The sequence below is a fragment of the Camelus bactrianus genome, chromosome 8 (assembly GCF_048773025.1).
Source record: "Camelus bactrianus isolate YW-2024 breed Bactrian camel chromosome 8, ASM4877302v1, whole genome shotgun sequence".
Lineage (NCBI taxonomy): Eukaryota > Metazoa > Chordata > Mammalia > Artiodactyla > Camelidae > Camelus > Camelus bactrianus.
The window spans coordinates 94,910,361-94,937,883 of NC_133546.1; the positions used below are offsets into that span (position 1 = coordinate 94,910,361).

The 27,523-nt window shown below is 39.8% G+C and overlaps 1 protein-coding gene across 50 annotated transcripts in view; it reads right to left on the minus strand.

Annotated features, from left to right (window-relative positions):
* The window catches only part of LOC141578437 (uncharacterized), a 511,397-nt gene that overhangs the window by 439,160 nt on the left and 44,714 nt on the right, over positions 1–27,523 (minus strand). For 44 of the 50 annotated variants that reach the window (XM_074368867.1, XM_074368840.1, XM_074368860.1 and 41 more), the window contains 2 exons: positions 17,652–17,772; positions 10,743–10,866 (listed from right to left, as the gene is read on the minus strand). In XM_074368867.1, the coding sequence (XP_074224968.1) occupies positions 10,743–10,866; positions 17,652–17,772 (245 nt within the window). Of the gene's footprint in view, positions 1–10,742; positions 10,867–17,547; positions 17,773–20,276; positions 20,442–27,523 lie in introns of all 50 variants that reach the window. The other 6 variants (XM_074368876.1, XM_074368873.1, XM_074368874.1 and 3 more) reach the window with 2 other exon arrangements.

The window sequence follows — 27,523 nt, forward strand, 5'->3', positions numbered from 1 at the left end:
AAGTAGAAGAATTCTGCCTTGCCTTCTCCTGTAATGTGCAGAAATCCTTCCCTACACCACCAAATTCAAATGTATGCTTCATCCGTGTTTATGTTTGCACACGAAATATTAAAGTAGAAGGTACCTGCAGTAATTCTATCTCGGTTCCTTTCCAATTTTCCAGATTATCCACAATCAGTCTGTGAATGAAAATACTACAATATGAATGAAAATACTGCAACCATGTCAGTAAACAAATAATGCTGAAACCAAGTCATCAGTGGCTTCCGCCATCACCCAGCGAGGACAGGCCTGAAGACCAGCCTCTACAGCCACTCACAACAGTGCCCTCTGAACAGAATGAGAATAAGACAAGACAGGATACTTGCCCTAGATAGCTAGGTGCTTGTCTAAAGAATGAAACCAGTGAGCCCAAATGATACATAGAAAATCACTAAACTCTTTAACTTGACATACCTGGCTTTCTTTAGATAACAAACAATGTTTTATTGTTCCAACTACCTGGTCTTTGTTGTAGAGCTCCTATATATCCTAGCTCCTCACCAACCTCTTCGGAGAAGTCCCTCAGAGAGATCTGAGAGGCTGTCATCCCGGCTCGAGTCCTCCCGCCAAATAAACATAACTCTTAACTTTTAGGCTGCACATGTATTTCAGTCAACAGTTTTGGACACCATGAAGGGACCCAGAGCAGACTTTCTCCACCTGAACTCTCCGAGTATCAGGAGCCTTGGTACCAGCAGTGGCCCTTTGTGCCCATCCACCTCCTCGGGGAGTCCAGATGAATTTGGGTAAGTCAATCTTGTTTCTCGGATCTCCCATATTGGGTGATAATCCTGAGTTTTATTTGGTGGTGTATCCAGGTACCTGGCTCTCCAGTTGAAAGATACTGGGGGGGAATAACCCACCCAGTGGAGACATACTGGGTGGGGCCTTGTTGAAAGATAACGGGAAACACCCATCTTTAGTAGACGTCCAAGGTGGGGCTGATTGAAAGATACCAGGAAAATTCCCAGTGGAGATATCCAGAGTGGGTCCATGTTGAAAGACACTGGGGTCAGGACTGAGTGGTTAGGTAAGAGGCTGGTCTAATGTCTTCCTCAATTTGGTTACCTCCATTGAATTTTTCAGAATAAAAGTAAAACTCTTATGAGGAACCTTTCAACTCCAAAAATGGGACCCCCTTCCTGGCTGGTAACAGTTTTCTCGGATGACTGAGAAACTTGCAGGAGTGGTATAGGCAAAGACTTCATGCCATAGAGTTGTCCCTGTGGGAAAACCTACTAGCAATTTTATTCTGACAACCCTACCTTAGAATGGGGAATAGAACTTTCAAAAAAAAAAAAAAAATAAAAAAAGAACGAAAGGAAGAAAGAAAAGGAAAAAAAGATAAAGAAATGACAGATTGCCAGCCTCCAGCTAATACCCCAGCCAGTTTTATATACATACAAAACTTACAATTTTAATTGGGAATTAAAAAAAAATCTCCCTCTTAAAGTGACTAACCAGGTCTGATAAAAACATTTTTTGGAATTCTGGACTTATAAAAACCAAAACCCTTTTAGGGGGAACTTGGATTTCTCTTCCTGTGTCCTTGAAATATAAACGTTTTATCTTTCGCTGGGTGTTTTATGTGTGTGTATGTATGTATATATTTGTTTCCTTTTTGTTTTTAATGGAAAATTTGGACTCTGCCATGCAAAAGGTACAAGTATTGTGTACATATGGTGGCCACACAAATAAATTGGGATTCTCAACAATCCTTTGTACCAATTTTCAGGCATTTTGCCATCTTAACCTTTGTTGCATCAGTCTGGACCATGAACTGCTTTACCTTTTGGAGAGTAAACTTTTGAATTTTATTTAGGCAGCACCCCTACTCTCATTTGGAAAAGCCTCTTCATCTTAGTCGTTTAAAATCACTATATATATATAAATTGATGGCCATATGATGGATCCCTTAATTTGGAAAAACTTTTAAATTGGTGAAAGTTAAAAGAGCTCTCATTATAAACAGCCGTTTTATTGGTACCTATTAATATCAAGTTTAAAGGTAGAAAATATATCTAATGGTTAATCTAAGAACTTATTTTACAAAAACTGGTTTAAAAAGCTACATTTATGTTTTTCCTTTCCCATTAATGGTTTTAGAGATGTTAATAAAATCTTAGAATAATTAATGTTAAATAGGTTGAGTAACTGGAAAAAAGAATGTAAAAATTTCGAAAGAATTTTTTCTTAACAGAAAAAAAAAAAAAAAGATAAGGGGATTATCCAAAATGGGTAAATTTTTTTGATGGTTATTTTGAATGAGATAAATAAAATGGACATTTTTGGATTTAGAGACAAGGTTTTGATACTACACTACGTAAAGTTAAAAAAAAATGGCCAAAGAAAATCACCTACTGCCCCCCAAAATTAAAGTTCAAAGAAGTCCGTTTTATTTGCCCCAGTTTAAAATGTATGTATTTATAGGGATAGATACATATAATATATGTAGACTGTGATATTTGATCAATGAATGGGGTAACAGACCAATTAATCAAATTAAAAGTTGAGAAGGGCCTAAGTTCTTTGGCTCAAACTTGGGGATCCCAGAAACTTTTCTATAAATTTAGATACAGTAAAAAAAAAAAAAAAGAAAAGAAAAGAAAAGAAGAAAAAGGCTTCTGGCATTCATTCTAGAAATAAAAATTATTGATTAAACCTAATAAATATTAAAATTAAAGGTATAAGTGTTAATAAAATTGAGATAAAAGTTTGTAAAATTGGTATGTTTAAATGGGCTTTATATAAACTTTTTGCTTAATTATGTTGTGGGAAAGATGTGTTTCAATGGAAAAACGCTTCCCCTTCTTGGTATTACAAGGCTGGGCACATTTCTGTCCCTCAGAAAATATTAATTGAACAAAATAAAGGAAACCAATAGAGTTACATGAGCCGTCCAATACAATGTAAAACTAAAAACTAATATTCAGTTGCTAATAGAAAAATATAATAAGAGGTTTACCCTGGGTTTAACTTATAACTCAAGGAAAAGAGACCTTACTAAATGCCTTATGCAAGCTTTGGAAGACAAGATAAATTGAACCTTAAAGTTTTAAAACATGGAATTCTTTGTTTACAGCTCTTCTCACTGATACAAAAAAGCCAAATAAGGAGATACAATTGGGCCTGCGTGACAGAGCAGTTCTCTGGGGAACTGGAAGTGTCTGTCATTGTCTTGCAGATCAGAAATGTATATACAGCAAACAGTGACCTAGGACTGAGCCTAATTAGCTCAATGAGAGAAAACTTAAGGCCAATGAAATTTTTGGCATTTTAGAACCCAGAACTCTGATGGGTCCGTCAGACTTTGTCAAGAAATCTTAAATGTCTTTTTCATAAATAGTAAGCCTTAGTGATTTGAGCAAGCAAATTAAGTTTACTCCAACTATTGTTATACCTATCTTATAAGTAAGTTTTAAAGTGAAGCTATGAGATCTCTAGCTTTGGTCTGTTTATAAGCCTGAGTACACATTATAGATGTGAGATGTTTCTACAGCTAAAAAAAAAAAAAAAAAAAAAAAAACAAAGTCAAAGAGCACTGCTTAATTGACGTAAAAAGTAATAGTTTACAAATTAAGTATTTTTAAAATAAAAACTGACTAAGTTGACCTTCAGGTTCACGTGAACTGGAAAATATTCAATATTAAGATAACACTTGGTATTGTTTAGTTTAAGTATGTTCTAATTAATATAGACATCTTTAAAGTCATCAATATTAAGTATAATACTTTTACTGTACCTAGGATTAATGAAAGTCAAATAAGATCCTGTTATATATGTTACAGATTTGTCAAAAAAAATAATAGTAATGTGGTGTGATAAAATTTGAAGTAAATTAAATGCAAATCAGATGAGAGTTTTGGGTAAATTTTTTAAAATATATATTTAAATTATATGCTTATTATAATCTCTAAATGTTTGGTATCTAAATTCTAGAGTTGTGCTAAATTAAGTTAAATGATAGGATTTTATTTAATAGCTAAACCATTTTCAGATAAAATAAGATTGAAATATGAATTACTTAACATATGACTTCCTCTTACAGAGAAACTAAAGGTGTTTAGAAATATTAATAAATGCTTGGTGCCACTCTGAAATAGTCTCTATTATTAAGGGAAAGATCTCAGTATCCTAGGAAGGAAAGATAAATGTGTAAAGGAAGATATAAGGAATGGAATTATATTTTGTTAATGAAAAATAGTGACTTTGTCCTGAATCTGGTTACTTGTGAATGGAAGAAAAAATAAGGGACACACTAATACGAGTATAGAAAGCTAGGGAAGGCTTGTGGAAGAGGAACACTGAGGAAAGAGTTTTGTACGTGGTCAGAATTGGCTAAGTTTAGAATCAATTTGGGCAAAGTAAATGAATCTTAGAAGTAAGCTGGTACAAGACTAGATTTGGTTTTCTCTCTGTTAAGGGGACAAAATTTTCTTAAAATATTAATCCACCTTCAGTAACAAATTGTAAAGCTTCTTATGCGACTTAAGTGATCTGTTGTGCCTTTACCTTTGAAATATTTTCTTGTTAATGAGTAAGTACTACTTTACAGTGATCTATACGTTTATCTGACCAAGTGTTTTGAAAACTTTTAACAAGCTCCCCAAATATCAATTTCTCATTAAAATTCTTTTGGTCTCCAGTTAACTATGGGATGCTACAAAGGGTCCCTGAAACATCTCAAAGAGAGATTTTAAAGTAGTAAGTTTCATTTGGCATGTTAACTAACATGGGAAGTATTGTCAAATGAATAATAAATCTTCCTAGGTTATATTGTATGAGAAAATATTATTAATATAGATATTCTAGAAATTATATGGACTCCCTAACATTCTGGTATATCTGAAATGTTACCAGTCATAATTCTGGTTATTGTGACCAGGTTTCTTTATAGATTACAGTGTAATGTTGTTTAACCATGCTGTTAATTCTGTTGTCATTTATAGGCAGGTAATTGTTTTCTTCTGATGATTTTGCAAAATACTCTCTCTTCAAGGAGATTTACTGATTTCTAATAAATTTCAAACTATAGCACTGAAATAAACTGGGTAAGAAATTTTAAAGGTCTAATGAAAACTCTGATTAAAAGAATTAGTTACGTGGGACTGAGTAAACTGATGAATATGGTTACAATTTTTGATTTTGTCTGAAATACTACTGGCTTTTAACCTGTTTACCAGACATAAAGAAACTCTTCTCCTTAAACTAGTTATGACTCACATCAATTTGATAAATTATACCTATGTAAGCAGACTTAGAACAGTTATCTTTTCTCTCTATCTGATCTCTCAAGAGACTAAAATCTTTAAGGTCCCCAGTGGCTCTATGAGATAAATTAGGAATATCGTCTCCTAACAGGTATAGGAACCTCAAGGTATTTTAAGGACTTCAAAAAGAAAAGAATTTACCTAAATCTGTTAGGCAGAAATCTATGACAAGCCCTTGACGGGGCTTTCCTGGCCTTAGCAAACTTTATTAACATTCTAGCTTAAAAGTCCTTATTAAAAGTTCCAACACAGCCAATTTAAAAGAGCCTATATGATCAAATAATCAGACAACTTGTAAACAAATTCACCTTGATTTGACTATATTTGATAAAAATGAGGGAACTTTAGAGAGAAAAAGATTATATTTTAGTGGATATTAAATTCTCGTTTTGTTAATTGAGGTCTATATTTAGTAAGACACTTCCCAGATCATTCCTTGCTGTCATGTTACATTGCTGCAAAGTTTAATTGAATTATTAAAAGGACACTGTATGTTTCTTTCTGAAGCTTAGTAATATATCCTTGGGTAAAGATTCAATGCCCCATGACATGCGGCCAGGGGATTATACATACTGGAACAGGAATGACTTAAAAAACTGTCTCCAACTTGAATGGAAGGACTCTATCAGGTACTCTTAACTAGACCATACACAGCAAAGCTGAAGGAAACTGACTTTCAGATTCATTTCCAATGAGAATGAGCCCCTGCAGTGCACTGGCCTATAGAGCACTGGTCACCTTAAAACAAGGCCCAAATGGAGAAAAAGCTACCAGGCCAGGATGAGAAGACGACGACATATGAGGTAGACAGCTGACCCAAGACACCAGACCAGGCCTGTATACCAATTACTTTGATAATTTCTCCTACCTTTGATTATGAACTACTCCAATTGTTAAGTTTATGGTAAATTACCTATGTCTAGTACTTCTGTGTTACCTTGGTGGGTTTCCCTACTCCAAGGCTCTAACTAGATAGCCCTCAGAAACGTTATTCTAAAAAGGAAATTATAGTTCTGTTTAGGCCACTGTTGATCTTACAAGGTGGGAGACCTCACCTGGCCAATTAATACCTGCTCGAAGCCTGACCATAAATACGAACTTTCTCGTAAGATCACTTAAACTCAGTCAGAAACACAAGAAAAATTTTAACCCAAAAATACAACTTCTTGACTATTAAATTCTTAATCGTGACTTTATTAACGTAACTAGCTCTATTACTTATATCCTGTCTATTTTATAAGATTGTTTTCTCTTACATTTCCCAAAGTGTAGCTAGGCCTACAACAAGATTGATGATGGCAAATCATATTGAAGAAATACATAAAATTTATAACCCTGCATAAAATAATTATAACAGTGTGATACTAGGTATGGGAATGAGCAACGAAGGGTAAACATTTCCTGGATCAAAACAGACTAGTAAGACAGGCCATCCAGAGAACTTTTAGTATCAACAGGGCCTGATAAAAACACCTAACACCTTGAATGGCAGGTCAGAAGTTTCTTCAAACTGAACTAGGAATGAGACTTCATAGCACCCTGGGACAAAATTGGTCATGAAATGTCTCTCAAAATATTGGTCGAATTTAGGACCAAGGGGGAGCACTGTGAATGAAAATACTACAATGTGAATGAAAATACGGCAACCATGTCAGTAAACAAAGAATGCTGAAACCAAGTCATCAGCAGCTGCCACCATCTCCCAGGGAGGACAGGCCTGTGCATCCAGCACCCTGCTCAGAGGCTCTTCCTCCCCTGCTCAGCCTAGGCAGCCACTCAGAATGGTGCCCTCTGAGGGGACTCAGAATAAGAAAGGACAGAATACTGGCCCTAGATAACTAGGTGCTTGTAAAAATAATGAATTCAATGAGCCAAAATGTTTACTTCCTCCCATACAAAGAAAATCACTAAATTCTTGAACTTGAGATGCCTGGATTTCTTTAGATAACAAGCAATATTTTATTCTTCCAACTCCCTGGTCTTTGTTGTAAAGTTCCTATATAATCCTAGCTCCTCCCCTACTTCTTGGGAGCAGTCCCTCAGACAGATTTGAACGCTGTCATCCCGCCTCGAGTCCTCCCGCCAAATAAAGCATAACTCTAAACTTTCAGGTTACACATTTCTTTCAGTCGACAAGTCCCAGAATAGACACAACTCATCAATTCTGTAATGGAACACACTGGATCAGGAACCAAAAGCATGTTCTAGTCCAGAAAAACTACGGGACCCTGTTTCTTCCTGTCATTATACAATCCGACCAGAACTCATTAATTTGCTGTCTGCTCATCTGGCAACCAAACTCAGAGAAGAGTCAACTCAGCAGAGTGCCGTGCTGGGGAGAACACCCCGCAGCAGCATGGCGAGCTGCCTGCCTTCCCGCACGCTCTGCTGACGCCTAGTGTCCTCCGTGGAGACCAGGCCAACAGAGCTATTCCCAACAGCTGCAAAGTCCCACACATTAAATAAAAGCGTTTTATTTTATACGATTAGTTACGTATATAACCATCTCTGAAGACAGCTTTGCAAGAAGCCCAAATCTTCAACATTAATCTGCAAAGGCAAATGCTGCCCCCAAGGGAAAACAAGTCTTAAAACCATGCTAAGGCCTCCAAAGTCCTCTCCAGGACCATCAATCTAACTGCCTGCAGGCCTGCAGCTGCAGGCGGCTACATGTCTGTTTTTAAAACAACCCCTTCCTGCCGTCAGGTGCTACAATGTCCCTCTACGCCCTCCCATCTGAGGATAAGAGCAGCCAATGCAGAACCTTGCAGGGAAGCACTGACAAGACTGGACACAGAGGATCAGAGCTAAACTAAGCCTTCTGATGACACGAGCTTGTCACTGTGTCATTTTACAGATGAAGATATATAGAGAGAGGTGGGGTGATCTTGCTCAAAGTCACACAGCTAATAAGTGGCAAAGTCTGTAACCCAGCTACACCCTCCGGTGTGACGCCCCCGCTGGGACGCCCACAGGGTTCTCTCGTGCCTGCCGGACCAGTCCTTTACTGTCACTCATAACCCACCACAGTGTCTGACACTAACCTGCCTTTTCAGCCTCTTCTCCCTCTAGTTTCTCAGAAACAAGGCTGCTCGGGACACTGTGTGACTTCCAGCTCCCCAAACCCTCCGTGCTCAGGGTGGTCTTGCCTGTGCATCCAGCACCATGCTCAGAGGCTCTTCCTCCCCTGCAGGAGGACGTTTCCACTCTCCGCAGGGACAACCCCTCAGGGAAGCCCTCTTTTCGCCCTCAGCATGGCAGGTGTCCCAGGCCACATCCCGAGCTGCCCCATTAGGACTGCGGGTGCCCAGGTTTGCTAGTCAGAGCAGCAGCCTCAGAGCCAGGGTTTATGCCCGGGTCACCCTGCAAACCTACTGCCCGCCACACAGCCCCCAGCCAGCAGGTCACCTGGAAGTCGCAGCAAGTGCCCCACCCAATCCCGAAGTCTCTTCATTTGCCAGCACCGCTGATGAATGTTCTCCAACCTTTGGTCAGTTTTGCACAAAACAGCAGCTTCCACTGTGAAGCAGGGGGTTTTCTCTTCTGCTCCCCATCCTTACTGGAAACGTCAAGGGAAACCAAAAGGCCTTTTCTCAACCCTTTTCTGATGACACCCTCCCACCCACAATATTCACATGCTCAAGAGCTTTGGGTCCACGCGGTTTTGTTTCCCATACGCTAAGTGGCTCAAAACACTGCGGGATTCTTTCTCTTTTGAGAGTATTAGTGTGTACTGAGTTTATCGGCTTTAATCACTTTTTGTGTCTCTTTTCAGTGTCCCTAGCAGTTGCCACTTCTTACTCCCTTAGCAGCCTCCCTCCCAACATCTAGTCTAGGAACTCAGCTGTGATGAGGGGCCCGGGGGCAGTCACAGAAGATGGAACTAAGGCACAGAGAGGCGACATAATTTGCCTGAGAAGATCAGCTTCAAGCACCAACACTGTGTGTCACGTCCCTCTGTTTAACTCTTATGCTAAACTAGTTAACTTTTTACAGATTATGGTTGTAAACAGATGAGGTATCAAAATACATACAAGGACACACATCAACACTATGATGTTCATTAACTCCACTATTTTCTTTCTATTTATTTTATTTCTGTTAAAAAAAAATAGGAACCTCTGCAGTCAATATAGCAAAATGTTAATGGGTTTTAAATCCAGAATGTAAAGGCTTAAGTGTATCATTAATCATAATTATTTGTATGCTCACAAAATGATTTGACAGTCTCTCTCCCCTCCCGCTACTCGCTACTGGCTCTCACCTGAGCTCCCAGACCACACATCGAACAGCCTTTCACTTTACACACAGCTGAACTCATCAGTTTTCCCCCAGAGCTACCTCTGCAGCTTTCCCTCCTCAGAGAACAGCTGGACCATCACTTACCTCATTAATCCACCCAGAAACCTGGGCCTAACTCCATCCTAACTTCACAGACATCATTCATCCTTTCCTTTTTACCATCTAAACATGCATAAAGTCTGTTCGTTTTTTCCCAGTGACTATCCCACTGACTGTCCCACCGTTCAGGTGGAAGCCACCAACACTGCACACCTGGACTCACGAGTCTCCCAAGTGGCCCCACAGCCGCTCTCCCATACTAGACACAAAAGAGATATTGTCACTCCTGTGCTTTTATGACTATTTTCAAACCTACTGTTCTTAGAAGAAACTCCAAGTTTTTCACCTGGTGAAGGTGTTTGCCATGAAACTTTGAGCTCAGGAACGACAGGACCCCCCTTCTTCTTGGCCCTCCCCTTTCCCCAAGGCCCAGCCCTCTCCCCCTCAGCCCCACCCTCTGGCACAGCGCTGGCTCAGGAGGACCTGCTGAGCTACACCAGCCTGTATTCTAACCCTGGTCTTGAGTTCTTAGCAAACTGCTTCACTTATCCATACAAATCCAAGGTAGATTAGAAAGATTTTAGATGTTGAGCTAGACTATTGATTTGGGGATTTTGCACTAGCAACCTGCAAGTATATGTTCTAATGATTCTGTCTTCTTAAAACCACACCCAGGTTTTAGTAGTTTTTGTGGAATATCTTCGAAGTAAAAGGGACTGTACTTTAACAGACTATATGATTTATAACATGAAAAACACGGACAGGGTCACAAATGGTATCGCCTCACAAGTGACAGAAGACAGGAGAGAGGCACAAAGCAACAGGTCTTAAAGATGGTAAGAGCAAAGTTGTTTCGCCAACCCCCCAAAAATTCCTGAAAGAACCAATAATTCTGAATTTTGAAAGTAAAAGGCTATCATATATAGAAATAAAATAAATGATCCTCTTCATCAGTGTTTCAAGATCTGACTCCACATATTTTAGCAGGCCATACTGAATCCTAGCACAGAAAAATCAGATGGACTAGTGGTGAGTAAGTTCCAGGAAAACGGCAGTAATTCCTCCACTTGTGTAAAGACATAATCTCACCTGCCGAAGGTGAATGTAGAACGCATTCTGGAGAAATTTGGAAGCTTCCAGGGTCCGCTTCTGAATGGCAAGGACATGGAGAGCTTGGGAGCATGCTTCTAACTCAGTCACCGGCATTCTTACACTGCAGGGGGAAAAGGAGGCCCTCAGTCGAGAGCAGAGATATTCCTGTCGTGTCTCCCAGGCCGGGCTTCGGGGACTCAGTGCCCTGCAGCAGCCCGGCCCCAGGCGAGGACACGCAGCGTGGCCCACCCAAGCAGGAGGGGCACTGTGCTTGAGAAATCCCATCCCCGATGGGGGCAAGAGGGGCTGGTGGGGTTGAGTGAACCTATAAATGCCCACAGAAATATGCCTGCATTCATTCAAGTGATACAAGCAACAGTAGCAGGCTATTTAACAAAATTTCAATTTTCAGTGGCAATTTTGCCATTCCTTTCCACTTGTCCCCTGCACTCTGAGACAGGCTTAGGCTCTCTCACACCTGCAACTCTGAAGCAATAGTTGTGAAGCAATTTTACTTTGCTGCAAGTGTCCTCGCTCCCCGTGTCACTGTGTCTGTCCTCTCTTAACACAGTCGGATATCTTCCTGGATCTCTACCTGAGTTCCTTTCTCCTCCTCCTCAGATCCTGAGATAAAGGACAAGTGAAGACACATGACCAGAAAAGGCACTGTGGACTTGACCGAAATCCACAGTGAAGCCCTAGGTGAGTGCTGCCCACCCCTTACCTTCGATTCTCAAGGTTCTGCCCAGGGTGACATCCAGCCCAGAGAGGTGGCCCAATTAAAAGCTATGTGGCTTGGGCACGGGGACAGGTGCAGGAGCTGGTTCCGGGGCCAGGCCCCTCCCCACGTCTGCTCCCCTCTCCCCCGAAGCCCCGCTGCCAAGCACTCAGGCTCGGTGATCTGATGTCCTTCTCTTCTACTCTACTCCAAACCCTTTTCCTTTTCCTTTTTTCCCTAATTATCCCCAGTGGAGTGATTTTACAATCGCAGCCTCTAAAAAATTTCCTGCAACCGAAAATGAGGTCTCCAGATATCAATGCCCATATGCTGGCTCCTAAAGAGAGCTGCTGGCTAGGGGGACCCTCACCAACACTCACGGGGCATCAGACATGTTCCAGGGTCGGCCACCCCCAACAAGAGTTTGCTGTGTCCCCTATGCCCGCACAGCATCCCTGCTCTCAAATATATAGTTGGCCCACTTATCGGTTATTAAGAAGCAAAAATACAAAATTGCTCATGTTTCTTACTAAATTTATCTATGAAGTGGAAAAGGGAATTGTAATAGAAAAGAACAATTTTGACCCCATGTTAGGTCTGTTCCTTTGGCTTTAACCCTGTGCCCTGTTTTCTAGACTCAGACTTGCTATCTCTGCACCATTTGTAAAAGAAAGTTGCCTTTAGACTGAAATATCCAGGACAGCCTCTTCTCCTGGCCGTGATCTTGAAAGATGCTAACTTATCTGCACTTACGTAGAGATGGCAAGTTGCAAAATAGAGAATAACTTTGTTTTATTTTTGGAGGTTTTACAGGGGCAACATGATTTGATCCACATAGACAGCTGCAAGAACAGCGGATTCAAAGGACAAGCAATTCATACAACAAGAAGTTTCCAACAACCAACTGCAGCCCCGCCCCTTTTTAGTATAAAAGGAGACTCAATTCTGACTTGGGGAAGATGGTTCTCCAGGACATCAGTCTGCCATCTTCTGGGTCTGCCAGCTTTGCAAATAAAGTCACTATTCCTTGCTCCAACACCTCATCTCCCAGTTTATTGGCCTGTCATTTGGTGAGCAGAATGAGTTTGGACTCGGTAACAAAATGACTGCTTTGGAGGTAGTATGTCTCCACTCTTTCCTCGTTTCCAATATGTTACATGCACATTATTTATGATCTAGTGCAAATAATTCATCAAAGACAACCACAAAAAAACCTATACTCACCCAGCTATCAACACTGAAGTCAAAACCTGTCAATTTTATATGCTGTTTAAAAACACAACGGAAAAACCTAACATAGAGAGTCGATTCCACGGAAATAAAATTATTTCTACTCCTTCAAAACTTTTTCTTTTCTTTTCTATTTTATTTTGTTTTGCTCATTGAAAAGAAAATAAATTCAAAACATTTTATTTCACGTATTTTTGTTATAGCTGCATACTTTAAATACTACAAAAAGACTTAAATTGCAATAAAAAATTATTCATATATTAGTATAAAGATATATACACAATCAATGGGGATAAGGAAAGGAATGGACATTTACTAAAAATCCACTGCAATCCAGTCTTTTAAAAGCATATCATGGAATATAAGCTCTATTATCCAGGGAGCCTCACCCACATTCTCACTACTGAGTCCCTTAGTAATCAACCACTAAGTCACCAGCATAGAACCATGTGATCAGTATTTTAGGAATAAATGAGGGAATTAGCTCATTCAATTCTAAAACAAAAACCCTAAATTAAATACTGAACTTATTTACAGATAAAGAAATTTGTCCCCAAAAACGTAAAGTTTCTTCCTCAAGGTCACAAAGCTAATAACTGGTAAAGGTAAGATTTGAACTAATCTGCCTGATTCTAAAAACTAAGTTGGAAATCCCATTCGACTGGGGAGTGTCCAGCTGCACAGCCTATCACCCTATCTTTGTTCAGAGCTGGCCTTAGACAGCCTGAGACAGCACCCCATTCCTGTGGAACTCGAGGGCAATGATAACAATAAGGATTTTATATCCAGCAGTTTCTTATGTCTCATATATATAAAGTGTCAGCAGGTCAGCAGAAAATCTCTGGGAAACATGAGTGGGTCCAGACCTTTTTGCTGATTAGAAACTCAATCTATCAGGATAGAGTGACCTTCCCATGAGAGGCCACATGGACATAAACTAAAGGCAGCTGAACAATGGAAACTAGCAAGACCCCGGAACTCAAGCAAGGATCCCTGCCATCCCCCACTCAGTTGCCTCTTCATCCGCGTGGACATGAAGACAGAAGACCCGGGTTCTTGTCCAAGTTACACTATCATGGATTCTCACCCATAAAAAGGTACGACTCTATGCTGTCGTAAGTCCTTTCCAACTCAAATATGATGAAACCAATATCTCAGCAGAATATCTATATCTCCACTTCCCCTCTTCTAATAGGAGACTATTTCTGTGGACACAAAGCAGAAATCCAATTGAAAAAACCATGCAAGAAGCCAGGCGAATTTCTGCTTAAGAGACTTTGCTCTCACGCTCAGTGAATGAAATCTCAGAAAAAGTGGTCCTTCTCCCTCAGCAAATGGGAGGTAGCCTGATTGTGTGTGTGTGTGTGTGTGTGTGTGTGTGTGTGTGTGTGTATGTGTGTGTGTGTGTAAATCAAATATAATCATGTCTGGGACGTGTACAGATTATTTTTAATTTCACTGTAATTTCATGGGGATGAGCCAACATTTAAAGTAATTTGAATATAGTGTTCTGAGACAAACTCAGACTCTTTTGGTGGAGGAGGTGAAATGGGAGAGTAAAGGAGGAAAGAGGTAAATGAAGCAAAGAAGTAAGAATACTGCTAGGGAAAGGCAAGACGCTAATTTTGTTCCTCATTGCATCACATACAAATTAGGGACTGGCTTTCCCCCGATGTCTTATCGAGCACTGATTTGCAGAAGAAGAGGCGACAGCCCATTTCTCACTGAGATTGTGACTGTACGTGGCATCTTATAGACACAAATCATTTACCCTGAGCAAACACTCTAGCAGCAGGCTGTAATTCTCCTGTTTTGAGAGACAAGAAAACAGGAGTTCAAAGCGGGTAGATAACTTGACAAAAGTCAGAGGACCAGTAAACAAGAGAGGATGAATTCAAACTCAGATCTGAATGCAGAGTCTCATCTTCCCACTCCCAGGGCTGGAAAATCCTTAACACACAGTCTCCCCAGCTCCCCTGCAGTGTTCCTGGCGCCAAGCATTTCCCATGGTAATGGTCTCCAGTTCTCACAGACACAGCGCTCTGTGCAGCCAATGACCTTGATCAGACCTTGATCATCTACCTGCCACGCCCACCAGGCTTCACCATACAGGCAGGAAAGCTGGCTTTCAAGTGCAGAAAAAGCCACCCTTGGTCTAACCTGAGCTCTTCTGCAGCTTCTCCAGCCTAAAGGCAGCCATGAATGTGCTCACAGTTTGTACGTGAGCCACACTACCTCTCTCCATCTGTGTCCCCACCTAAACTACTTAGCTATGAACATTTTGAGAACCTTGGAAACAAATTTTTAAAAACAGAAAAGAAAGGGTTCTGGAATAAGTACTTAATACTTACAGTTTTAAATGACAAGTTACAAAGTAAGTATTGACAAACCGAATCTTCCTTTCTAAATGTCAGTTTTAAGGATTTAAAAATATAATAGCAAAAAATTCTCACTTACAAAATTAACTAAAACATAACAATAATCTTGAATAAATTCAAAAATTATGCCCATATTCTAAATGGAGAAACTTCAGGACTATACTGAGGGTTAAAGTAAGAGGTATGAATGTAGAGACATAAACATATTGCATGGAGAAAAGCAGTTTTGTAAAGATGTAAGTTCTCCTAAGAATAATTCAAAACTTACTAAAATATCCCATGAAAATTCCAATCTGATTTTTTTTAACTTGAACAAAATATTTTGGAATTCTTCAGGAATAATAAAGTCATAATACTTGACAAGAAAATTTGGGATGGAAGAAAAGAATCAAAAAAAATCAGACTGCCAGTTATTAAATAAATTTTTACAATATGTAAGATATGGTGCTGGAGAAAGGAAAGGGGATTGACAGAAGGGAACCATGAACTCAAAAAGAGACTCTAGTGTATGTAAGTATTTTGTACAGGTGGGATTTCAAATCAAAGAAAAAATTATGAATTCGATAATTGTCCTGGGACAGAGAATCACCTGGAAAGAATAAATTCCATTGCTGTCATAATGACCACAAGATAAATTGCAGATAGTGATGTAAATATTAAAAAGTACTAGTAACAGCAAATACAACTCTTTGCTCTTATTAACTCAACTTCTCCTCATTATAACATGTACTATTATAATCTCCATCTTAGAGATTATAAAAACCTACAGAAGAGATTTATTCCATTATAAGAGAGTATTTCTAAGAATAATGTCAAAGATAAAACCCATAAGGAAGACATTTACTATCCTAAGAATAGTTTGAGCCACAACAAAAATCAAAAAACTTCCTGAACAAAATGAAAGGAAAGAAATGACAAGAAAAAGCTCTGTGATACATGTTGATGAATTCACGAAGTTAATTTTCATAACATACTAAAAGCTGTCACAAAGCAACAAGAAGCTCCCTCACTTAAATGTGGGCAAAGGACAAAAGGAATCATTCATTTTAAAAAAGTCAAATGGCTAATGAGTGAAAAATGCTCAAAACTTCACTGGTCATCAAATGCAAATAAAAACAATGAAAAAGCACTTTTGCTTATCATATTGGCAAATATTTTTAAGATATTCTAGCTAGTGTCCATCTGTGGGAGAACAAATCATGAGCGACAATTTCAGGGGATGACATATCAATGGATTTGTAAGCTCTGAAATACGTACATACACACTGACTCAACTCCTCTTCTAGGAATCGTTTCCTTTAGGAAAAAAAAATCAGTCCAAAAAGATGTACCCATCAGGGCATTTACACAGCACTGTATACAAAGGTGGGAAGAAAAACTGAAGTGAAATCATATCCAGCGATAGAGAATTGGTTACATAAGTAATTGTGCATTTTTTCATTCCCCAATGGAGAAGGAATTTCTAGTCACTTGAAAGGAGTCTGTGATGAATGTAAATGTCACATCCAGGGACTAAATTTCCAGAAGCCTTAACTAAAGGAATACACATACAAGATCACAGGAATGTCTGTACAAGAAGGATGCAACTCAAACATTCTTTCTGACAGTGGAAAATGGAGAAAACTTAACTGTCCACCATCAAGACAATGATGCGGTAAATCAAGGCGAGCTGCGGGCACTGAGGGAGCCGGCGTTTCGCCGTGGTCCAGGGCCTTGTCCACAGCACTCTCCCACCAAATGTGTCCGTGGACAAGAGACGAAACCCGCACATCAGGAGACCCCTCCAATCTATCTGAAAGGGCCGGGTGAGTCTGGAGTGGGAGGACGTCCATGATATATCCCTGAGTGAATAAAGCGAGCTGCAGAAAAACATATAGTATGGTCTCATTTTTAAATAAAGCATATATACACACACCTATACATTGATTTCTCATATGTGTATATATATGTATCTCATAGGCATAAAGGTCATGAAATATATATACCAAATTTTCAACAGCTTTTACTCCCAGGAAATAATGGGAAGGGAGTTAGGGGCCTTCCTGTACCACCACAGTTCTCTTTTCAGTATTTCAGTTAAGTATACTTGGAATTTAAAAGTTTATTTAAGTCCGAAGTAAAATGGACGATGCCTCCATAAGACAGAATGCTACACTGGTCTTTAAAAATCATGCCAGGGGAGATAGAATATTGTAGAAAAACATGTAATAAGTGGAATGGAAAATGGAGGTCTCCGAACAGTAAACAGGGACAGAGTGCTCACTGGTTTTTATGACAGAGATGATACACACTAACGAAAAGAACAGAAAATAAATGTTAAATTGTTAATTATTATCTCTGAGTAGAGGGACCATGATAGAATCTTTTGCCCCTTTTTTCAGACATATTATATTAAATGCACATTATTTTTCATCTGAAAAAAAGCATTTTTAGACGTGTAGTACCACGCAGTGGGGAATAATACATGAATACTTACAGAAACAAGTAACTAGGAGACACCGCAGCAGTGCCACACAATGTAAAACGGGCAATCCTGATTGACACCGCTCAGTTACATAAGGATCAACAAAGTGAGAGCACCTGCTGTAAAAGGGCGTGGCCCCCTTCTGTTTGTCAGTTGTGTCTTCAGGGCTGAGGAATTTCTGAGCACGGCCAGTGTCAGTTCCGGTGTCTGGATGGATGCTACTGGAGGTGAGGGCACCTGCAAGCAGAAAGGAAGAACAGAAACCATCCTCTGCATTTTCTGTCTTCTTTCTTTGTTACTTTAAAAGACAGGCATAAATAAGATAAACTGTGTATCTCCCCCACTGATATTTCATTAATGAAACCGTTTTTAAAGGCTTCAGAGATTATATTCTGTCTATAACTGTCTTTTCAACCAAGCATCATATTTATTAAATGTTAATTGACTCAGTTAATTAACTCCCTGTTGAAACATTCAAGTAAAGAACATGAAAGGCCTTACGTAAAAGAACCACACCTGCAGTGACTAGCTCAGCTGTCTTGACGGCAATGCAGTCAGCCCCCACCATCCCGTGGCCCTGAGCTCCTGATGCTGGTAAGAGAGCACGCTGCCGCCTCAGATGGAGAGATACTGTGAAAGCATTTTTTGAACTCTACAGTACTGACAAAACATAACTGACAAATCCCAGGCTCCTTTGAAGCTGTCATTTTCGGTTTCTGGCCAACCCCAGTCAATGAGCAGAACCACCACATTCCCGAGTCATAGGACTCACGTGGGAAGAAATTTTGTAGAAATTTCCAGGTACAGAATGTAACCAACTATATGTAGAACTCTGACAAAAGAAAAGAAGAAATACTCTGATGTTGAAGACACTCAAAATATTCTCCTAAGCCTTAGTAGCTGGAAAGGCTGGGCTTCTCCTCAGCCACTTATTTATTTCACAGCCAGTGAGCATCTCCCACAAACCCTGCTTCCCTGTGTCTGCTGGGAGCCTCAGGCACACTCTTGCTGTCGATCATAAAAGTCACAGGGCAGACGCGTGTCTCTCATGCCTGCCACCCTCACACAGGCTCGCCTCCTAGCCTCACTGTCTGAACTTGGCCCCATTTTCTCACCTGTTTATTTGGTATCTGTTCTTCTGTAAGCTGCCTGAAATGCTTTTTGGAACAAGTCAGAAGAATGAGTGGGTAGAGAACTGGACAGATGGACAGGTGAGAGGTGGGCAGACAGACAGAGAGACTCCAAGAAAAGGGGAACAAAGAAAATTCCCTATGCAGAACCCTCTTCTAGTCAGGGAAGTAAACCGCCACGGAGACGTGTGAAGAGCTACGTGGCTTAGGGCTGTTTCCTGGATTCCATGAAAAGTCCCACCAAGAGAGAGGGTTGAACTATAAATAATAAAAGAAAAAAGAATGCATGCTTGAAAAATATATCTATAATGTGTACTTTCTAAAGAATAGATTCAAATCAGCAGGGCCCAATTACAAAATCCTTGGGTATTTACAGAAATGAGAATCCCATCTGCAAACCACAAGGCATCCCTTTGGAGCACTGAGAGTCTACACGGGGCTGTTATAAAGCCTTCACCACAAAAGCTATGCTCTCCTGCACTTACGAGGAACGAGCAGCTGTGCTCGGGCTGCCCACGCGCATCATTTGCACACTACAGCTCCTCTAAGGGGGAGGGACCCATAGCGAGCCCCATCTCTGCAGGACAGAAAACAAGCCCGGGAGAGGCTAAGCCAACCTACCAGTTCTCCATCTCACAGGACTGGTCATTCCAGAGCAGGACTCGAACTCGGACCCACGTTTGTAATCACGGTACTACCGTGCTTTTTGTGCTTTTTGTGTGTATAATACATTTGTTTCTGGCATGAAAGTATATTTAATAAATGATCGGTTGTCCTGTCTATCTCATTTGCTCACAATCAATCTTTATAGTGTTGAATTGTACTCTTTTTCCGTGGAGAAAGAAACGGAATAATCGGGTGTTAGAATGAGGTGGGGCTCCATTCTTTATCTGTTGCCTCATCTCATCCAAATCCCCAACCAGGGAGAAGGAGCAAATATTTTCTTCATCTTTTAAAGAGAGGGCTCCACTGATGGTGACTTAACTCCAAAACCAAGTCTGGGGAAAGGGCACATTCAGCAGCCAGAGCATTATCACCTGTAGGAAGGCAAAAACAGCTCATGGGAGGGCTCAGGGGGTCACCCTGATTTAATTTCAATCGATAAAACAATAATGCACTCTAAAAATACTAGCATGCAATGGATTGGCTCTTTCTTGACATCTAGCAAGTTTCCACAGCCCACATGTAAAATTATCGTGAACCAGTGAAAGGAAGTGTCTACAGACAAGAAAAATCAATGCCACAGGTAAACTGAAACCCAGGCTGGAGGAAAGGAAGAGAAAGGGCATAGTAAAGAAGTGGGGAAAGGCTGGGGAAAAAAAATCATCACACGGACTCTCAAGCATCATCCAACAAGCATACAATCATTCGAGAGAGAGAGTTACTGAGGTCCTATTCTGTGCAAGATTGTAGAGCGGGTGAAGCAAGAGCGCAGCGACCATGGTGGCAGCAAGTGGCGGGGCTCAAATACACTTCTGATCCCGGTACCTGGCACACTTGTCCTCAGTATAAAGGCAAAAAAAAAAAAAAGTAAAATAACTCTGTAAACTCAAAGCATTGTTAAAAAAAAATTAAACAAAACCTAAATACAAGGACAGACAAACCACGCACATTGCTGGATCAGAAGACAGCGCTCTTGGAATGGCAGTGCTCCCCAGAACGATCCGTATATTCAACGTGGCCTCGATCACAATCCCTGCGGTCTCCTCTGCAGAAACTGACTATCTGCTGCTACAATTCATATGGGAATTCGAGGGTCTCAGTAACCAGAACGTACTTGAAAAAGAAGAACAATGTGAGAGGACTTGTAATTCTCATTTTCAAACCTAACATCTGTATGTCTAGGTGAGATTAGAGGCCATTGTGAAGTTTTTACTGTGTATATCCGTATTTTCTAAATTCTCTACAATGAATATAACTGTTACAATAAGAAAAATAAAAAGTAAGGTATCTTTTAAAATATGCACACCGATTCATTCATTGGGAAAAAATATTTTAACTATAAAGAGGTAACCAAATATCTAGTGAAAAAGGACTACTTAAAAACAAGTGTGTATTTACATTTTACATAAATTGAAAATTGAAAAGCACAAACACATCAAGTTTCTAGGGAGATCGATGCAACTTATTAATAGTTATTTTCAAAAATTCTAATTGAACAATGAAAACTCAAGAAAGGGAAAATCGCGATTGACAGCCAAATGCAAACACATGGAGAGCAAAGGCCTAGAAATCACAGTTCCTTTAACTCTGATACTAACACAATAGAAGAGGAAATTCCTCCCTTTGGGGACAGTGGAATCCCATGCGTAAGACAGGATACACAGTACAAACTGCACTAGAATCTGGGGTGATTTTCTTAGAAGAATTCTAAAGTTACAACATTGCTGGAAAAACTATAAAAACACTGAAAGACAGATTAAAACACGCAGTCATATATATTATATAGAAACATATGAAGTCTGCTCCCATGTTGCATAGAAATACAAACATATTTGTTCATTTATGGGCACTGAATATTTTATCCCAGGTAGAATATTTCAACTAAAACAAATAATCAATAATACACAACTCTTGTCAAATCTACTTGATAAGGTACTCTGCTATGTAACCATAATGTGTCTAAGATAGATATAAAATTAGTGAAAAAGATCTTTGTATGGTTTCTTGAACTCTTCTCAAAATTCCAAGCTTAATTTTAAAATAGATCTGAGCAGTATTTCTATATTAACTTTTCCCTCGTGAAATGAACAGCACAGTCTGTTGTTAAAATTCTGTCCTTACAATGATTCACGAGCACTGTATCCTAACAAAACTGCTGGACAGCAAGGCACTATCCAGACACTGTGACCAAACAAATGAAACACAAGGAAGACAGTGAGCCTATTCTGGAGGGCTTACCGTCTGTGTCAACTCTGGGGTTTTTATTTGATTCGTTTGATTGGGTAGCAAAATAAAATCAATCAAGTACTTTCTTCTTTAAGCATTCTGTAAGTCATGACTCTGTTGTTAGTGTCATGAGAAGGAAAGACTAAAGCAAGACTTCAGTAGGTCAATTAGCAACAGCCATCAATGGGGAGTGAGTAATAAAGAAGTTAACTGATAGCAATGCTTCTGCCTACATGAGACCTAAAATAAACCTACACTGATCTCTTTAAGGAAAATGAGGAGATGAGGCCCCAATGAGAAAAACAAAAACTAACAAGAAATCAAAAAAGTAAAGATTTTTCATTAACGATTCCAGGAAGGAGTGGAGCATGGTGGTGAAGAGCACAGATGCTGGGGACAAACATGAGGGTCTGAACTCCCACAGCACTGGGTAGCTTTGACACTGATAAGTCAGTGAAATTTTCTGCATCCCAGTCTCCTATCCATAGACTGGGGACAACAACAGCACCCGTCTCCTAGAACGGTCCTAATAATTAAGTTATTTTATATATAAAAGGTTAAATAAAATACCTCAGATATTAAATATTACCCCAAAAGGACAAGGAAAAAGAAAACAGAGATAAATTGGAGTTCATCAAATTTTAAAACTTTGCTTCAAAGGACACCATCCAGAAAGTGAAAAAACAACACACAGCAGAAATTTTTTCAAATAATTTATCTGATAAGGAATTTGTATCTACCAAAAAAAAAAAAAACAAAACAAAACAAAAACAAAAAGAACCTCCTACTACAGAACAATAAAAAGGCAACTCAATTAAAAAATGAATAGAGGATCTGAAAAACATTTATCAAGGAAAATATACAAATGACCAATAAGCACAACGAAACGATGTTCAATATCATTAGCTGTAAGGGAAATCAAGTTAAAACCACTAGGAGAAACCGCTTCACACTCACTACAATAGGTTATAATCAAAAAAAGTGTAACGAGCACTAATGAGGACACAGAAGATGCAGAGGTTGCAGCCGTTGCTGGTGAGGATGTAACACAGCCTGGCCACTTTACAAAAACGCCTGGCAGGTCCTTAGTGAGTTGAACATTTGGTTTCTGAATAACCAGGCAATTTTGCTTCCTGGGCACACACTTAAGAGAACTGAAAACAAATGTTCACATAAAAACTCCTACAGGAATATTCACGGTGCCATTTCTCATCACAGCCAGAAAGCAGAAACAACACAAATGCCTATCACGTGATGAATGGGTAAACAGAGGGGCCCAGCCATACAGAGGAATATTATTCAGCAATAGCAAAGCATAGACTACTGACCCAGGCCACAAAGTGGACAAATATTGAAAACGTTACTCAGTGTGAAAGAAGTCAGTCACAATAGATGCTTCCACTTACATGAAGTAACTCGATTTACATGAAATTTCCAGCAGATGCAAACCCCACAGAGAGAGAAAAGTGGCTCCATGGGGCTGTGAGAGGATGGGGAAGATGGGGATGTCTGCTTATGCATAAGGAGCTTCCTGTTGGGGGGATGAAAATGTTCTAAGACTGAATGGGATGCACAATTCTGGGCATAGAGTAAAAACCACTGTACATTTTAAGGGGTGAATTGTTATTAAAACTGTTAAGAACGAGAGCACCTCGGGCCAGTACCTTCCCATAGTAAATGCAAATTGCTAAATTTTATTACAGGAAGAAGAAACTGCCCTCAGCATGAAAGCAGGAGTTCAGCAAATGTGAGTTAACCGAAATTGGACAAGAGCATTTCACTTGAAACAGTTGCTGAGTGTACAAAAAATATTAAGACATGACAAGGAAAATCAGTTTGACATCACGAAGAAGCATTCTGCTTCAAATGCAGATCAAGGATTCGGCAAGCCCAGCTGCTAGAAATGACCAGAGAAGAAACCTGGCTCTTTAAACAAGCACCAGAGCCAGCAAGGAATTACTGGTGAGGAAAGCAGGCGGCCGAAAATCTGGAACAGTTTGTTACAAATAATTTCTCTACTGAAAATTCAAAAAAAAATGAAAGTGATGTAATACTGTGTTGACCTCACTTGAATGGGATTCCTCCGGTTCTCGACAGTTTTGTAACCCCGAATGAGAGACTCAGGAGAATCAGAATGGCTCCTGGGAGTCCCCAAATGACTGCCCACCAGCACGCTGACCACCATCACATCTGCCAGGGTGGAATTGCAGAGAAGAGACCAACTCCTGAAAGGCACAGGAAATATTGACAAGGGAAAAAAAGGCTGATATCATTCTTGGGACAGAGGCCATGAGAGCAGAGGCCAGAAGGCTGCAGGTGAACTGCAGTGGCCCTGGGGCAGGAAGGGACCACGGGGGAGCAGATCTCAATTCTCTTCTCTCTCTCCCTCGGGTAGGAGAGATAAAGTCTGCATCCTTCTCACCTGGAACTGTGGGATCTGGCTGGCAGAAGTCTTACCGACATGGAATGAATGACTCAAGACTGTGGAAAAACGAAAGAAAGCGAGAGGGAGTAGGGAGCCAACTCCAAGAGCCTCTCAAATGCTCCCATATTTATTGTGTATAATCAAAGAAAATAGTCTTTAACAGTTGTGTGATAGTAAACAGGAACTTTGGGAAAGACAGGATGAGACAGAGATTGTAGAATCCACAATGAGTAAAAAGTCTTAGTTTACCTTTAGGGGAGTCATGGGGAGAGGGGAACAAGATAAATTCTTTAGATATTCATTACAAAGCAGACCACCAGTCCAGCCAGGTCCGTGTTTTGGGGATAATAGAGTATCTAACAGCACGCAAGCCCAGCATTTATAGCTGAGGTCCTGGGTCATTGCTGTGCAATGAACAGAGTGCTATCTAAAACCTCAAATATGCAAGCAAGGCATTGTCTCTGCTTTTTATGGCAAGGAGACAGGAGTGAGGATGCACAGGTGCTTGCTTGAAAGCAGTTAATAAGCACACTTTTTCTTCTTAAGGTTGACATGCGTCTGGTGTCTGTTAAATTTGTTAACCCAATCATGGGCTATCACATGGAACCCTTATGGAGGACACCCTAGAATGACAAATCCTGGCTCTGGGTCTTTTCCTGCCAGCTTCGGGCATTCCAGCAGGGTCTAGACACATCCCTGAATAACGATCCCACAGAACCACCCAGACTCTTAAATCCTGGTGCTTGGAACTTAATTTTAGCTCTACACAACTTAACATAGAAAAGTTTCAGAAATAATAGATATTATATTCTTTTTATATCTCATCATAGAACTGATTTTTCTGATTGCTCTAAGCTGCTTCTACTTGGTAAATCACCTAATTCTGCAGGTGAATTCAGTACTTTCCATTGCGCATAACTAGACAGTCTGGGCCCTCTGACTTCTATTGGTCAAATAAATACCGATACACCTAATTGATTTCATTGTTCATCAATTTCAGCCTGGAGGTGAGGGAGTGTCACTCTGTTACTCAGCCCACCCTCTACTCTATTCTCTTCAGCAACACAGGCCTCCTGAATACAAAACGTAGTATCTGTTTCCCTTCACCTACACTTTCCACAAACGCAACAGGAAACATCAGCCTAGAGAATGAATTCAACACAAATGTTAAAACAAAAATCTACAAACCTGAAGCAACTCCAACTCCGAATCATGATACACAATGACATGAAAGTAAGGGTGTCAGGTACAAAGAACGCGTGAGCCTGACCACCTCATTTCTATTCTTCAAAGGAAGGAAGGTTTTCATGTTTTTTAATTATCATTCTTTGTCATTGTTTCTGATTAAGCCAAAAAATAGTTTATGAAATAATTAAGCACTGCAATAACAGATTTTCGCTGTATCAATTACAGAAGGAATTCAGAGGGGATAGGAAAACCCACCTATGTAAAAAATGCAAAATTTCTTCCCCTGTTAAGAACACGTATATAAAATGCAACAGAGAATTCAAATTCATGTGGAGAGGAGCAAAAGCCACAGAATCAAACAAAGTCATTACTATGAGTCAATTCAAAATTCACTGGACAAACATACTCAATGCATTCAAAGAATTTTAAAGGCACACTGCAAACCATTCACTTAATGATCTACAGGCTAGAGGAAGAATTTCCCTCTTTAACAGACAACAGAAATCAATAGGTTGCCCCACCAAACGAGGACCAAACAACAATCAGGTTTTTAACAGTTCTGATAAATCAGCATGTTCTAAACATCAAAATCCAGAAATTTTAAACATTCATTCACACCACAATGAAACAAGCACTTAAAAAAAAAAAAAAAACAATAACCCGAAGAAACTAAGCACATTTATCATGTACCTGGATCAATGGGAACTTCTTGTAACGCTGGAAGAAAGGACAGGCTATAGCCTTTTACTTAAAAAATAAAACTACATTTAAAGATAACTGCTAAAACACATTTCATCATTCATGTTGCCTTGAAAAATCTGAGGCACTCGTATCTGATCAGAAAAGCAATTCTGAGTAATAGTATGTTACAATTCAGTGCCAGTTTGCTTTAGTAGAAAAAAGAAAAGCTACTGTTTCTCATCCTGCACAAAGTGTAAGGAACCTTCCTGCCTCTATCTCCCCTATTTTCTAAGCTCAAGTATGAGAACCTTTTATACACACCAATATGCCAAATGACAAAAGAGTATCAATTTATTTGTATAAATATATGCCTATACCTTGAACTGGAAGAGAAAGGTATCAGAAGGCTATATGGAACTTATTTCTACCTTCCTGAAATCACACACACACACACACACACACACACGTTCACAGAGACACAGACATGTACACACTGAATTACTGGGCAATTCACAAGCTGAGGACTTCCAATTTATAGAAGATAACTTTGTAGTTAGTTTAAAATACAAAACTGTCAGCTTTTGAAAGCCTTCATCATCTGCTAAATCATCCAAATATCAACGAGACCCAATTAGCCTTCTCTGTAGAATATAATTTCCCATGATGGCAAAACAGACCCTAAGTAGTGGATCCAAGACTCGTGTTTATCACTACCTATGATCGTTTTTAAACACATAAACAGATTCAGAAAGTATGTCCCAACAACATTTATTCTTATTGAAATAGCATATGTATTCAATTGTCTATACAGAAAATAGGTCCCATGATGGTGTTTAAGAGCTATTTTGTGTATTGAAATATTTATTTTTAAGTTCAGACAAGGAGGGTCTGTATTACTCAGTTGTAGAACACCTGCTTAGCATGCACAATGTGCTGGCTTCAGTCCCCAGTACCTTCATAAAAATAAGTGCTTATTTAAAAATAAGAATAAATTTATAAAAAGAGTAAATGCAGACTAAAAACCACTGCAATCTAGGAGCCATAATTTTAATAAAATACAAGAGTTTCTATCAAATATTCACTATATGACAATCACAGAGACAACCACAAATCGCCCCTGACAACCATCACGTGTGATTCTCAGCAACCCTACTAAGTAGACACCGAAGAGAAACCCAGCATTGCGGATGAAGAAACGGAGCTCGGAGGAGCCGGGGACGCTGACCGTCCTGCTCCCCGTGACACCACGTCAGCCCAGGATGAGCGCTGACAGAGCTGCACTGAGGGGACAACCAGCTGCACGGAACCTTGGTGCACTGGGGAGTCCCAGAAAACACTCAAAACTGTTCAGTGAAGAACCAGCTCAAATATATTACATTGTGCCACATCCTTTAAACAGGGAACATGACTGAGACCTTTTTGATGCCTCCGTGTCCTTTCTGCCATTATCAATTATTTGCCCTCTCAGCATGCCCAGTCATGAATTGGACCCCATATGAAGTGCACTCAGATGGCAGAGTTTTAAAGCTGTTTTATGAAGTTTGTAAGACTCTGTCTATGCCTCACACAGGCGGTCATCCATCACTTCTCACCGGTGTAGATGTACCTCATGAAATCACACCTTTCTGCTTTTTAAAATCCCTCCATGTAATCCAGACTTTTCAACAGCAAAGAA